Raw genomic sequence first — 12,551 nt, forward strand, 5'->3', positions numbered from 1 at the left:
ACCTGGTATGTCAGCTCGTGGGGCCAGAGTTGGCTCCATGGGACTGAAGGAGGCTGAGCCACCAGCATGGCCTGGCAGGTGTGAGGGGCAGGACGCTGGGGCGGGGTTAGCTCAGCAACCCATCCCCACTCCTGACATCCCCAGAGAGGCCAGAAGGTCCTCCTCACCTCACCTGGGACACCTGCTTCCCTGAAAGCTCTGTGGGAGCTGCAGATGAGCTCAGGGATACTGCCAGTGAGTCAGACTCTTGATTCTGGGGAGAATGGTGCCCTGGTGATGGCAGAGCTGAGGCGGTGCCTGGCAAACAAAGACTAGGTGGGCCCGTCCACCATGAAGGATGCAGTCGTGCTGGTCCGCTAAGCACATGCTGGGTCTGCAGGAAGCCCCAAGGCTGGTGACCAGAGCCAGGACCTGACCTGCCACAGTGGGGGTGGTCCTTCCACTACGAGCTCTGTCACTTTGCACTGACCACTGAGTTAGCTGCCCAGATCCATCTCACTGATGAGGAAACGGAAGCTCGGGAAGGCTATAAAACCTGTCCTCCATCCAGTAGCCACACTGCTGGGACCAGGGCAGGCTCTAAATCCCTGCCGCAACCCTAATGTTCAACAAACACAAACGTAAGAAACAAACCGTCACCACTTCCAAGCTCCAGCCGTTCAATCGTCTGTGCAAAATGCCAGAGCCCCCTCGGGTCCTCCAGTTCCTCCCCAGCACCACAGTGCTCCTGGGTGGTCCGTGCTGCGGACACCCACCCCCTACAGAAACAGCAGCTGGCCCTGGCCCTGCATCTCCTGCAGCCAGCTGGTCATCACTCGGCCAAGGAGGAGAAACCAGGTGCCTGCCCCTGCCTGGACATCCTGGGAGGTGGAGGGAGCGCCCTGCCCGCCCAGTGCAAAGGCAGTAGGTCTTGAGGGGAGTCTCCAGAACCTTCCAGCAGTCTGTGAGGCTGACCCAGGACTACTGGAAGCCAAAGCCCACCTCTCCACTGTGACTAGCGCCAACCTTCCAGAAGGGCCTGGCTAGTGCTTTGGCACGTGTGGCCTGAGCTGCCAGGGGTGGACCTAACTGAGGACCCTCCAGCACTTTGCCGCTCCACCAGCAGGAGGGAAGCCCCTCAGGCTCCAGGCTGCCTAAGCTAGGCAGAGACAAAGTTCCTAGACAGGGGCTGCCAATGGGCCTGGGGCAACTCTAAGGGGCTTCTGCCCAGGCCCCTGGCACTGTGGCCTCTACAACCTTTCCAGCTCTGGCCCTGTGGTGTTGCTGCTACGCGCCATGCACCTCCCGCTCGCAGTGAACCTGGCTCGCTGAGGAGCCCACCCTCCCATCAGCAAACAGGGCCACGCCTGAGACAGGGGTTCTACCTGTAGTGAAGAAGCTGGCCGTCCGCACTGTAATCCCGGTAAATCTCATAGTCCTTCTCAAGGAACACTCCTGGTGGTGAAGAACTGAAATACAGTAAAATGAAAGAGACATGAATGTAAGTGCAATCATTTAAAAGTACCATAACCAGCCTCTCCCTGACTTAAGAATGTGGCACTGCCACCTCAATTTCCTGGAAATAACCTGGTTCCTGCCCACCGGCTGGATTCTTCATCTTCTGCCCTGAGTCCACCTCCTTCCAGCAGGGACACACCACTGTGGCCCATCCAGAGGCCGGGGGCGCCTGGGACACCTGGATTTCAGAAGCTTGAACCACTGGAGCTAGGGCTGCTGTTCTAAGGGCACAGAGATGGGGTTAGTGAGAATCACAGCTTCAGCCAGACATAAAAAGATGACCTGGGAAGGAAGTTTGGTTAGAAATACCCTTGGAGACTGTGACTGCTGAAGGTCAGGGTCTGGAACATAACAAATATCTGTGAAATGAATGGCTGAGTAGGCGATTATCCCAACAGATATTCACAGGTATGTGATCAAACCGGTAAGTATTTATGATTTAAAACAACTCTCAGTAGTCCAGAAGTAGAAGAAAATTTACTTAATCTGATTAAGAATATCCAAATTAAACTCAAGGCCCTCAGCGTATTCAGTGGCAAAAGGCTGAGAGCAAACCCACGAAAGTCAAGGCAAGAATTATTTATCCTTACCACCATTGTTTAATACAATATTGGAAGTGCTAGGCAATGCATTTGGACAAGAAAAAAAAAAACAAACCACAAAAGATTCAAATATTTGAAAGGAAGACATAAAACTGATCATCAGTTGTCAGCCTAGAGGAATTACAGCAATCGAATGAGCAACGAGCAGCAGTGTGGGGACTTCGCTTACGTGCCACCTGCCATCAGAGGCTGTGCTGTGTGGTGGTGACTGGCTGGAAACCAAGCTCACCTTTATTAAAACAACAAAAGTACGAGGCACAGGTCAGTGAGGAATGTGCTGTATCAATGTGAATGAAACTGTCAAGTCTTGTTGAGACACACAAAGGAAGACCTGAATACATAACAGAGAAACACACTCCTGAATGGGAAAATTCAACAAACATAAAGAGATGACTTCTTTCTAAATTAGTTAATACATTTAATATCTTTTTTTTTTTTTTTGGTGGGGGGATGGAGTCTCACTCTCTCACCCTGGCTTGAGTGCAGTGGTGCGATCTTGATTTTGGCTCACTGCAACCTCCATCTCCCAGGTTCAAGCAATTCTCCTTTGGCCTCCCAAGTAGCTGGGACTATAGGCGCCTGCCACCACGCCTGGCTAATTTTTGTGTTTTTATTAGAGACAGGGTTTTGCCATGTTGGTCAGGCTAGTCTCGAACTCCTGACATCAGGTGATCCACCTGCCTTGGCCTCCCAAAGTGCTGGGATTACAGGCGGGAGCCACCGCGCCCAGCCATATAATTCTAATAATAATTTCATTAAGTGGCGACAGGAGGGAGCTGAAGAAAAATTTCCAGCAGGGGTGCTTTCAGAACTTAAGAATGTTTGGTGTGTTCATCCCCTACTCTGCTCCCTGCAAAAAGCCCCATGTAAAAATAGCTGAGAAGTAATCCAGAAAGGATTTTTTTTTTTTTTTTTTGAGACGGAGTCTCGCTCTGTCGCCCAGGCTGGAGTGCAGTGGCCAGATCTCAGCTCACTGCAAGCTCCGCCTCCCGGGTTTACGCCATTCTCCTGCCTCAGCCTCCCGAGTAGCTGGGACTACAGGCGCCCGCCACCTTGCCTGGCTAGTTTTTTTGTATTTTTTTTTTGGTAGAGACGGGGTTTCACCGTATTAGCCAGGATAGTCTCGATCTCCTGACCTCGTGATCCGCCCGTCTCGGCCTCCCAAAGTGCTGGGATTACAGGCTTGAGCCACCGTGCCCGGCCGCAGAAAGGATTATATAAACAGTAATATAAAGCTACATAATTAGGCTGGGCATGGTGGCTCGTGCCTGTAATCCCAGCACTTTGGGAGGCTGAGGTGGGCGGCTCACTTGAGGTCAGGAGTTTGAGACCAGCCTGGCCAACATGGCAAAACCTCATCTCTACGAAAAATGCAAAAACTAGGGCTGGGCACGGTAGCTCACACCATAATCCCAGCACTTTGGGAGGCCGAGGTAGGTGGATCACAAGGTCAAGAGTTCGAGACCAGCCTGGCAATATGGTGAAACCCTGTCTCTACTAAAAATACAAAAAATTAGCCAGGTGTGGTGGTGCACACCTGTAGTGCCAGCTACTCGGGAGGCTCAGGCAGGAGAATTGCTTGAACCTGGGAGGCGGAGCTTGCAGTGAGCCGAGATCACTCAACTGCACTCCAGGCTGGGCGACAGAGTGAGACTCTGTCTCAAAAAAAACAAACAAAAAAACCCCCCAAAACTAGCCAGGTATGGTGATGAATGCCTGTGGTCACCGTATCAGGAGAACTGTTTGAACCTGGGAGGTGGAGGTTTGCAGCGAGCCGAGATCATGCAACTGCACTGCAGCCTGGTGACAGAGTGAGACTCCGTCTCAAACAAACAAACCCCAAAACTAGCCGGTACGGTGACACATGCCTGTGGTCACCGTATCAGGAGAATCACTTGAACCCGGGAGGTGGAGGTTTGCAGTGAGCCGAGATCATGCAACTGCACTGCAGCCTGGGTGACGGAGCGACTGTGTCTCAAAAAAAAAAAAAAAAAAAGCTACATAATTAAAGCAGTGTGGTACTAGTAGACGGATGGATTCTGGAATGCAACAGAAAGCCCAAGCATTGACCCAAATATATACAAGGATTCAGGAGACAGGGATTAAAATTTTTATACACAGCAAGTAGGCTGGAGACCAGTCATGTGTCTGGCGACAGGGACGAGGTAAGCACATTGCTCCTACTGAGAAATATGATGTGGCTGCTGAAATACAGTTGTGGTAAAATATTTTAAAAACCTCAAGGATATATGCCAGAAAATTAATGCAGGTTGATGAACCCTTATCTAAAATGCTTGGGATTTAAATGTTTTGGATTTTGGATTTTTTAGGATTTTGGAATATCTACATATACATATACAAAATGAGATATCTTGGAATAGGACCCAAGTCGAAATACAAAATTCATTTATGTTTCATATATATCTTATCCACACAACCTGAAGGCAATTTTATATAATATGTTTAATAATTCTGTGCATGAAACAAAGTTCTGACTGTGTTTTAACTGCAGGTTAGGTGTGGCATTTTCCACTGTGGCATCATGTTGACACTCAAAAAGTTCCAGATTATGGAGCATTTTGAATTTTGTGTGCTTGGCCTGTGGTAGACAGTACTAATATCTATTACAAGTGTTTATTTTCTTTTATGTAATTATACACATCTTCTATGACGAAAGTACACTGCTTCTCAAATAAAAAGGTCATTTAAAAAATGTTTTAAAATCAGTTGTATAAACAAATGGCAAAGTGGCCGGGCACAGTGACTCACGCCTGTAATCCCAGCACTTTGGGAGGACAAGGTGGGGAGATCACTTGAGGTCAAGAGTTCGAGACCAGCCTGACCAACATGGTGAAACCCCGTCTCTACTAAAAATACAGTAAGTAGCCAGGTGTGGTGGCAGGCGCCTGTAATCTCAGCTACTCGGGAGGCTGAGTCAGGAGAATTGCTTGAACTCAGGAGGCGGAGGTTGCAGCGAGCTGAGATCTTGCCACTGCACTCCAGCCTGGGCAACAGAACGAGACTCCATCTCAAAAACAAAACAAAATAAAAAAACAAGTGGCAAATGTTGAAGTTGGCTGGTGGTCAATATCTTCAAACACGTACTTACGGTACAGAACAAAAAGCCAGAAATATGGAATATGTCTATGTGGAAAACCACACAGGCAAAGACCTCTCTACTACTGCTGTGTCTGTATCAGCGCATCCCTCCTGCCGTTTCTGACTGGTCACCTGACTGAGGCCCGCAGGTGAGTCTTCAATGTCATGCTCTTGAGGACCAGTGGAGTGTGGGCTCTTCTGTTATTGAACTAGATGAATATCGTGTTCCTGAGGCAGTAATGCCGTGGCTGTGCTAGCAGAGCACTCTGTCGACACTACTCCAGCAAGTACTCATCACAATAGACTCAACTTACACAGTTGTCAGAAACTCTGAAATGAAGCATTTCATCACAGCAGAATTACTTTACAAAAATAAAAATGACCCTTACACTAATGTTTGTTCTCACGTGACTCACTCGTTGTTCACTGATGGCAAGTTAATGACCTTGTGTTGATTACAGCATCTAAAACTGTGTCAAGAGATGATAAACTTGCTTAAGACTATTAGCCTTTTGGCAAGAAAAGTTGCTTGAGGAATTGAGGACAGTGAGAGCAACACAACAGCCCTAGGACCCCAGTGGTTTCCATCACACTCCAGTGGTTTCTGTCACACTCCAGTGGTTTCCATCACACTCCAGTGGCTTCCGTCACACTCCAGTGGCTTCCGTCACACTCCAGTGGTTTCCATCGGACCCCAGTGGTTTCCATCGGACCCCAGTGGTTTCCATCACACTCCAGTGGTTTCCATCAGACCCCAGTGGTTTCCATCAGACCCCAGTGGTTTCCATCAGACCCCAGTGGTTTCCATCACACTCCAGTGGTTTCCATCAGACCCCAGTGGTTTCCGTCACACTCCAGTGGTTTCCGTCACACTCCAGTGGTTTCCGTCACACTCCAGTGGTTTCCATCGGACCCCAGTGGTTTCCGTCACACTCCAGTGGTTTCCGTCAGACCCCAGTGGTTTCCGTCAGACCCCAGTGGTTTCCATCACACTCCAGTGGTTTCCATCAGACCCCAGTGGTTTCCGTCACACTCCAGTGGTTTCCGTCACACTCCAGTGGTTTCCGTCACACTCCAGTGGTTTCCGTCACACTCCAGTGGTTTCCGTCACACTCCAGTGGTTTCCATCGGACCCCAGTGGTTTCCATCGGACCCCAGTGGTTTCCGTCACACTCCAGTGGTTTCCATCGGACTCCAGTGGTTTCCATCAGACTCCCGTTGTTTCCATCACACTCTAGTGGTTTCCATCAGACCCCAGTGGTTTCCATCAGACCCTAGTGGTTTCCACTGGACTTCAGTGGTTTTCATCGGACTCACTCCGGTGGTTTCCATAGGACCCCAGTGGTTTCCTTGGCTCTTGATGAGCTGACAGATGTTACTGGTACTGCTGTGTTTGAAGGAGTCAATGTTGAGCTTGAAGTGACCAAAAAATTAGCCTCTATCACTTGCTCTATGTGGAACAACTGGAACACACAGTATTTTCAAATAAGTTGTAAAAATACTAATTTTGTATGACCTGAAGTGGAATCTACTAAGATGAACTACAACTGATCATGCTAAGAATATACATGGATCAGAAAAGGCTTACTTAGACAATCTTACAAAGCATATGAAAACTGAAGATCATGTGAAAATATAAGCCTATGTTGATTATGTTATTCATTAGCAGATACTTTGTAAAAAATATTTGCATCTATTAGGAGTTACTGAAACAGTGGCGTCAACATGAACTCCATGCACTCTCATGACTTAGCCATCATTAGTTCCATGAATTTTTGTCAGAAATCAATGATACATATTCTCACATTCCTAAGCACACAAAATTCAACAGCTTAGCAGTGGCAAAGTTTTACTGTCATTTTTTAGAAAACTCTGGGCCAAGACTAAAATTTTCTGCATGAGAAAAGCCTCCCTCAACCACTGTTAAACACTAAAAAGGGCTGGGCATCATGGCTCAGCCCTAAAATCCCAATGCTATAGGGGGCTGAGTTAAGAGGATCACTTGAGGCGAGGAGTTCAAGACCAGCCTGGCAAGATAGTGAGACCCTATCTCTACCAAAAAAAAAAAAAAAAAAAAAAAAAGAAAAGAAAAGAAAAGAAAATTAGCTGGGCACAGTGGCATACGCCTATAGTCCTAGCTGCTCTGGAGGAGGATCACTGGAGTCCAGGAGTTCAAGGCTGCAGTGAGCTGTGATTGCACCACTGCATTCTAGCATGGGTAACAGCAAGACCTTGTCTCTAAAAAAAATTAACTAATTAAAATAAATAAATGCACAATTAATGACTTTGGAAATTAATTTTTGTTGCAGACTTGACAACATTTCTTAATGAATTCAACCTAACATTACAAAGCAAACGGTGCTTACGTGCAAAACTTATATTGCAGTAAAGTTATTTCGATGACAACTAACGCCTGAATCACAAGTAATGTTGGCTGGGCACAGTGGCTCACGCCTGTAATCCCAGCATTTTGGGAGGCAGAGGCGGGTGGATCACAAGGTCAGGAGATCTAGACTATCCTAACACAGTGAAAGCCGGTCTCTACTAAAAACACAAAAAATTAGCCAGGTGTGGTGGCAGGAGCCTGTAGTCCCAGCTACTCGGGAGACTGAAGCAGGAGAGTGTTATGAACCCAGGAGGTGGAGCTTGCAGTGAGCTGAGATGGCGCCACTGCACTCTAGCCTGGGCAACAGAGCGAGACTCTGTCTCAAAAAAAAGAAGAAAAAAAAAGTAATGTCAAGCTGCTTTATCTACTTCCCATGGTGTCTAAAATTAAAACAGAAAGTGAGATTTCCATTCCCACACAAATTTGCAGCAGATATATTTTCTGAGCTCAAAATATAGATCCAGTAGAATTTGATAAATGTCTTCCAAATCATATGCTCATGGACTGATACCAGTATTTGGCAGTATCTATCTGTGTAAAAAGACATTTTTGCAGATGAAGCGTGTAAAATGTCATCACAAATAACAACAGATGAACATCTGCAATTGGTTCTGATAGGAATGCCAACTCTTTTTGGTTTCTCGGAGCAACAGCACCAGCCCCCCGTTGTTCCCTGAGCACACCAAATACTCTTCCTTCTCGGGACGTGGCACTGGGGCTTCCTCTGCTGGGATGGCTTCTCCTCATATATCAAACAACTTTTGCTCACAAGATTTAAGTTCTTGCTCAAAATGCACTGAATCTCTACCAATAACTTGGAGAAGGGGAAAAAAGGGGGAACGATTATAAGAAAACTCAATCAGCTGAATCTAACCCCAAATTGACACAAATGATAGCCATTGAGAAAGACATTAAAAGTTACTAAAGTCCGTATGTTCAAAAAGCTAGAGAAATGACTGAATATGTTAAGTAGAGATATAAAATACACAAAAAAGAACCCAATCAAAGCTTTAGAGATAAGCATTATGATGTCTGAAATGAAAAATACACTGGGGCTGGGCATGGAGGCTCACACCTATAATACGAGCACTCTGAGGGGCTGAGGCGGGAGGACCACTTGAGGCCAGGAGTCTGAGACCAGCCTGGGCAACACAGTGAGATCTCTTACAAAAAAAAAAAAAGTAAAAAATTGGCTAGGCACAGTGACTCAGCCTGTAATCCCAGCACTTTGGGAGGCCAAGACGGGCAGATCATCTGAGGTCAGGAGTTCAAGACCAGTCTGACTAATATGATGAAGCCCTGTCTCTCCTAAAAAACACAAAAATTAGCCGGGCATGGAAGCATGTGCATGTCATCCTAGCTATTCGGGAGGCTGAGACAGGAGAATCGCTTGAACCTGGGAGGCAGACGTTGCTGTGAGCCGAGATTGCACCATTGCACTTCAGCCTGGGAAACAAGAGCGAAATTCCATCTCAAAAAAAAAAAAATTATATATATATAAATTAGCCCAGTGTGGTAACATGTGCCTGTAGTCTCAGCTACTTGGGAGGCTGAGAGGATTGTCTGGGTCCAGGAGGTTGAGGCTGCAGTGAGCCGAGATAGCATCCCTGCATTCCAGCCTGGGCAACAGCAAGGCCTTGCCTCAAAACAAAACAAAATCAAATCCACCACTAGAAAGAAAAAAAAGTTTAGTGAATTTGAAAGCACAACAATAGAAATGATCCAAAATTAAATCTACAAAAAACAAAGAAAAAAGAGAAAGTGGGACTGAGTGCAGTGGTTCATGCCTGTAATCCCACTACTCAGGGAGGCCAAGGCAGGTGGATCACTTGAGGTCAGGAGTACAAGGTCAGCCTGGGCAATGTAGTGAAACCATGTCTCTACTAAAAATACAAAAATTAGCCAGGTGTGGTGGCGTGTGCCTGTAATCCCAGTCACTCGGGAGGCTGAGGCAGGAGAATCGCTTGAACCCAGGAGGTGGAGGTTGCAGTGAGCTGAGATTGTGCCACTGCACTCCAGCCTGGGCGATAGAGCGAGATTTCATCTTTTTTATTTTATTTTATTTATTTTTTATTTTTTTATTTTTTGAGACGGAGTCTCGCTCTGCCGCCCAGGCTGGAGTGCAGTGGCCGGATCTCAGCTCACTGCAAGCTCCGCCTCCCAGGTTCACACCATTCTCTTGCCTCAGCCTCCTGAGTAGCTGGGACTACAGGCACCTCCACCTCGCCCAGCTAGTTTTGTTTTTTTTTTGGTATTTTTTTTAGTAGAGACGGGGTTTCACCATGTTAGCCAGGATGGTCTCGATCTCCTGACCTTGTGATCCGCCCGTCTCGGACTCCCACAGTGCTGGGATTACAGGCTTGAGCCACTGCGCCCAGCTGACTCCATCTTAAAAAAGAAAAGAAAAGGAAAGAAAAGAGAAGAGGAAATCATCCCATGGAGTCAGAGAGCTGCAGGACGACTTCAAGTGACCTGAAACATAACTGGAGTGCTGGTGGGGGTTTGGGCACACACACAATCTAACAAAAAGGCCAGGCACAGTGGCTCACACTTGTCGCACTATGGGAGGCTGAGATGGGAGGATCGCTTGAGCCCAGGAGTTTGAGACCAGCCTGGGAAACACAGAGAGACACCATCTCTACAGGAAAAAAAAAAAAAAAAAAAAAAAAATTTGGCAGGGTATGGAGGTGTGTAAGCTTGTGGTCCCAGCTACTCGGGAAGCAGAGGTGGGAGGATTGGGAGGATCGCTTGAGCCCATGAGGTTGAGGCTGCCATCATTTGTGATTGTGCCACTGCACTTCAGCCTCGGCTACAGAGCGAGACCCCGCCTTAAAAAAAAAAAAAAAAAAAAAAAAAAAAGTTTTGTTTTGGAAGAAAAAAATGACTCAAAATTTCTCAAACGTGATGAAGACTATAAACTGATAGGTCCAAGAAGCTACACGAACCCCAAGCATAAGAAACATGAAGAAAATGACATAAATGCCTATCTTAAGCAAATTGCTTAAAATGAGCAACATAGAGAAAATAAAGGAGCTAGAGCCAGGTGTGGTGGCTCACTCCTGTAAATTCAGCACTTTGGGGGCCAAGGCAGGTGGATCGCTTGAGTCCAAGAGTTTGAGACCACCCTGGGCAACATAGTAAAACCCCATCTCTACCAAAAATACAAAAACAAGCTGGGTGTGGTGGTGGGCACCTGTGGTCTCAGGTGCTGAGGTCGGGGGATGGTTTGAGGCTGGGAGGCAAAGGGGTGCAATGAGCAGAGATCATGCCATTCCACTCCAGCCTGGGTGACAGAGCCAGACCCTGTCTCAAAAAAGTAGAATGAAATCGGCTGGGTATGGTGGCTCACGCCTGTAATCCCAGCACTTTGGGAGGCCAAGGTGGGCAGATCACTTGAGGTCAGGAGTTTGAGGCCAGCCTAGCCAACATGTTGAAACCCTGGCTCTACTAAAAATAGAAAATTAGCTGGGCATGGTGGTGCATGCCTCTAATCCCAGATACTTGGGAGACTGGGGCAGGAGATTTGCTGGAAACCAGGAGGCAGAGGCTGCAGTGAGCCAAGATCACACCACTGTATCCAGCCTAGGTGACAGAGTAAGACTCCATCTCAAAAAAAAAAAAAAAAAGAAAGGAGTTAGAGTTAAAAGACACATTATGTAAAGAAATACAAAGATAAGAATGACAACTGATTTCTTGTTAGAAATAATGCAAGCCAGAAGACAATGAAGTGGCAAAAAGAATAAATCTTAACCTACACCCAGCAAAAGTAGCCTTCAAAAATGAGGCCAGGCGTGGTGGCTGATGCCTGTAATCCAGCACTTTGGAAGGCTGAGGTGGGCAGATTAACTGAGGTCAGGAGTTCGAGATCAGCCTGGCCAACATGGTGAAATCCTGTCTTTACCAAAAAAATACAAAAATTAGCAGGGTGTGGTGGTGCACACCTGTAGTCCCAGCTACTCGGGAGGCTAAGGCAGGAGAATCACATGAACCTGGCGGGCAGCAGTTGCAGTGAGCTGAGATCACATCACTGCACTCCAGCCTGGGCAACAGAGTGAGATTCCGTCTCAAAAAAAAAAAAAAAAAAAAAAAAAAGATGGAAGACTTTTTCAAAAATACAAAAGCTAAAAGAAGTCACTACCAGCAGCAGACTTACATTTCAGTAAATGTTACATGAAGTCCTTGAAGCAGAAAGAAATGCCACCAGATGGACATGAATCTGGATCCACATAAGCAATCAAGAGCATGGGAAACAGGAACTGTGTGGGCTGATGTAGAAATGTTTGCTTAGTATTAAAATCTCTTTAAATGATAACTGACTGTTTAAAGTAAAAATGATAACAATGTATTGAGACATTGATAACATGTAGAAAAGTAACATACTTGACAGCAACAGGACAAAATTGGAGAGAAATGGAGCCTAATAAATGCTGTTAGGTTCTTACATCATTTATGAAGCAGGATAATATCATTTGAAAGTTGATGGGCCGGGCGCGGTGGCTCAAGTCTGTAATCCCAGCACTTTGGGAGGCCGAGATGGGCGGATCACGAGGTCAGGAGATCGAGACCATCCTGGCTAACACAGTGAAACCCCGTCTCTACTAAAAAAACACAAAAAACTAGCCGGGCGAGGTGGTGGGCACCTGTAGTCCCAGCTACTCGGGAGGCTGAAGCAGGAGAATGGTGTGAACCCGGGAGGCGGAGCTCGCAGTGAGCTGAGATCTGGCCACTGCACTCCAGCCTGGGTGACAGAGCGAGACTCTGTCTCAAAAAAAAAAAAAAAAAAAAAGAAAGTTGATGATGATAAGTTAAGATAAGATAATACATAAACCCTAAAACAATCACTAACAAATAGCAAAGACCATAATTAAGAATCCAACAAAAGGAGATAAAGGTGAATTTAAAAATGCTCGATTAATGCAGAAGGAAAAAAAAAAAAAGAAAAAGGGATTGAGAACAAAAGAGATAAC

At 46.5% G+C, this 12,551-nt stretch overlaps 2 protein-coding genes across 9 annotated transcripts in view; one reads left to right on the forward strand and one right to left on the reverse strand.

Annotated features, from left to right (window-relative positions):
• Window positions 1-12,551, forward strand: part of ZNF7 (zinc finger protein 7) — a 322,126-nt gene that overhangs the window by 40,122 nt on the left and 269,453 nt on the right. The window lies entirely within an intron of this gene.
• The window catches only part of ARHGAP39 (Rho GTPase activating protein 39), a 140,154-nt gene that overhangs the window by 25,458 nt on the left and 102,145 nt on the right, over window positions 1-12,551 (reverse strand). For 6 of the 7 annotated variants that reach the window (XR_012093809.1, XM_073018557.1, XM_073018556.1 and 3 more), the window contains exon 4: window positions 1,365-1,448. Coding sequence is in view for 6 of the 7 variants with exons in the window: in XM_073018557.1 (XP_072874658.1) it covers window positions 1,365-1,448 (84 nt within the window). In the remaining variant the exon portion in view is untranslated. Of the gene's footprint in view, window positions 1-1,364; window positions 1,449-1,566; window positions 1,882-12,551 lie in introns of those variants that run through there. The other variant, XM_073018558.1, reaches the window with a different exon arrangement.

This window comes from Chlorocebus sabaeus, chromosome 8, assembly GCF_047675955.1.
Source record: "Chlorocebus sabaeus isolate Y175 chromosome 8, mChlSab1.0.hap1, whole genome shotgun sequence".
NCBI classification, from domain to species: Eukaryota; Metazoa; Chordata; class Mammalia; order Primates; family Cercopithecidae; genus Chlorocebus; species Chlorocebus sabaeus.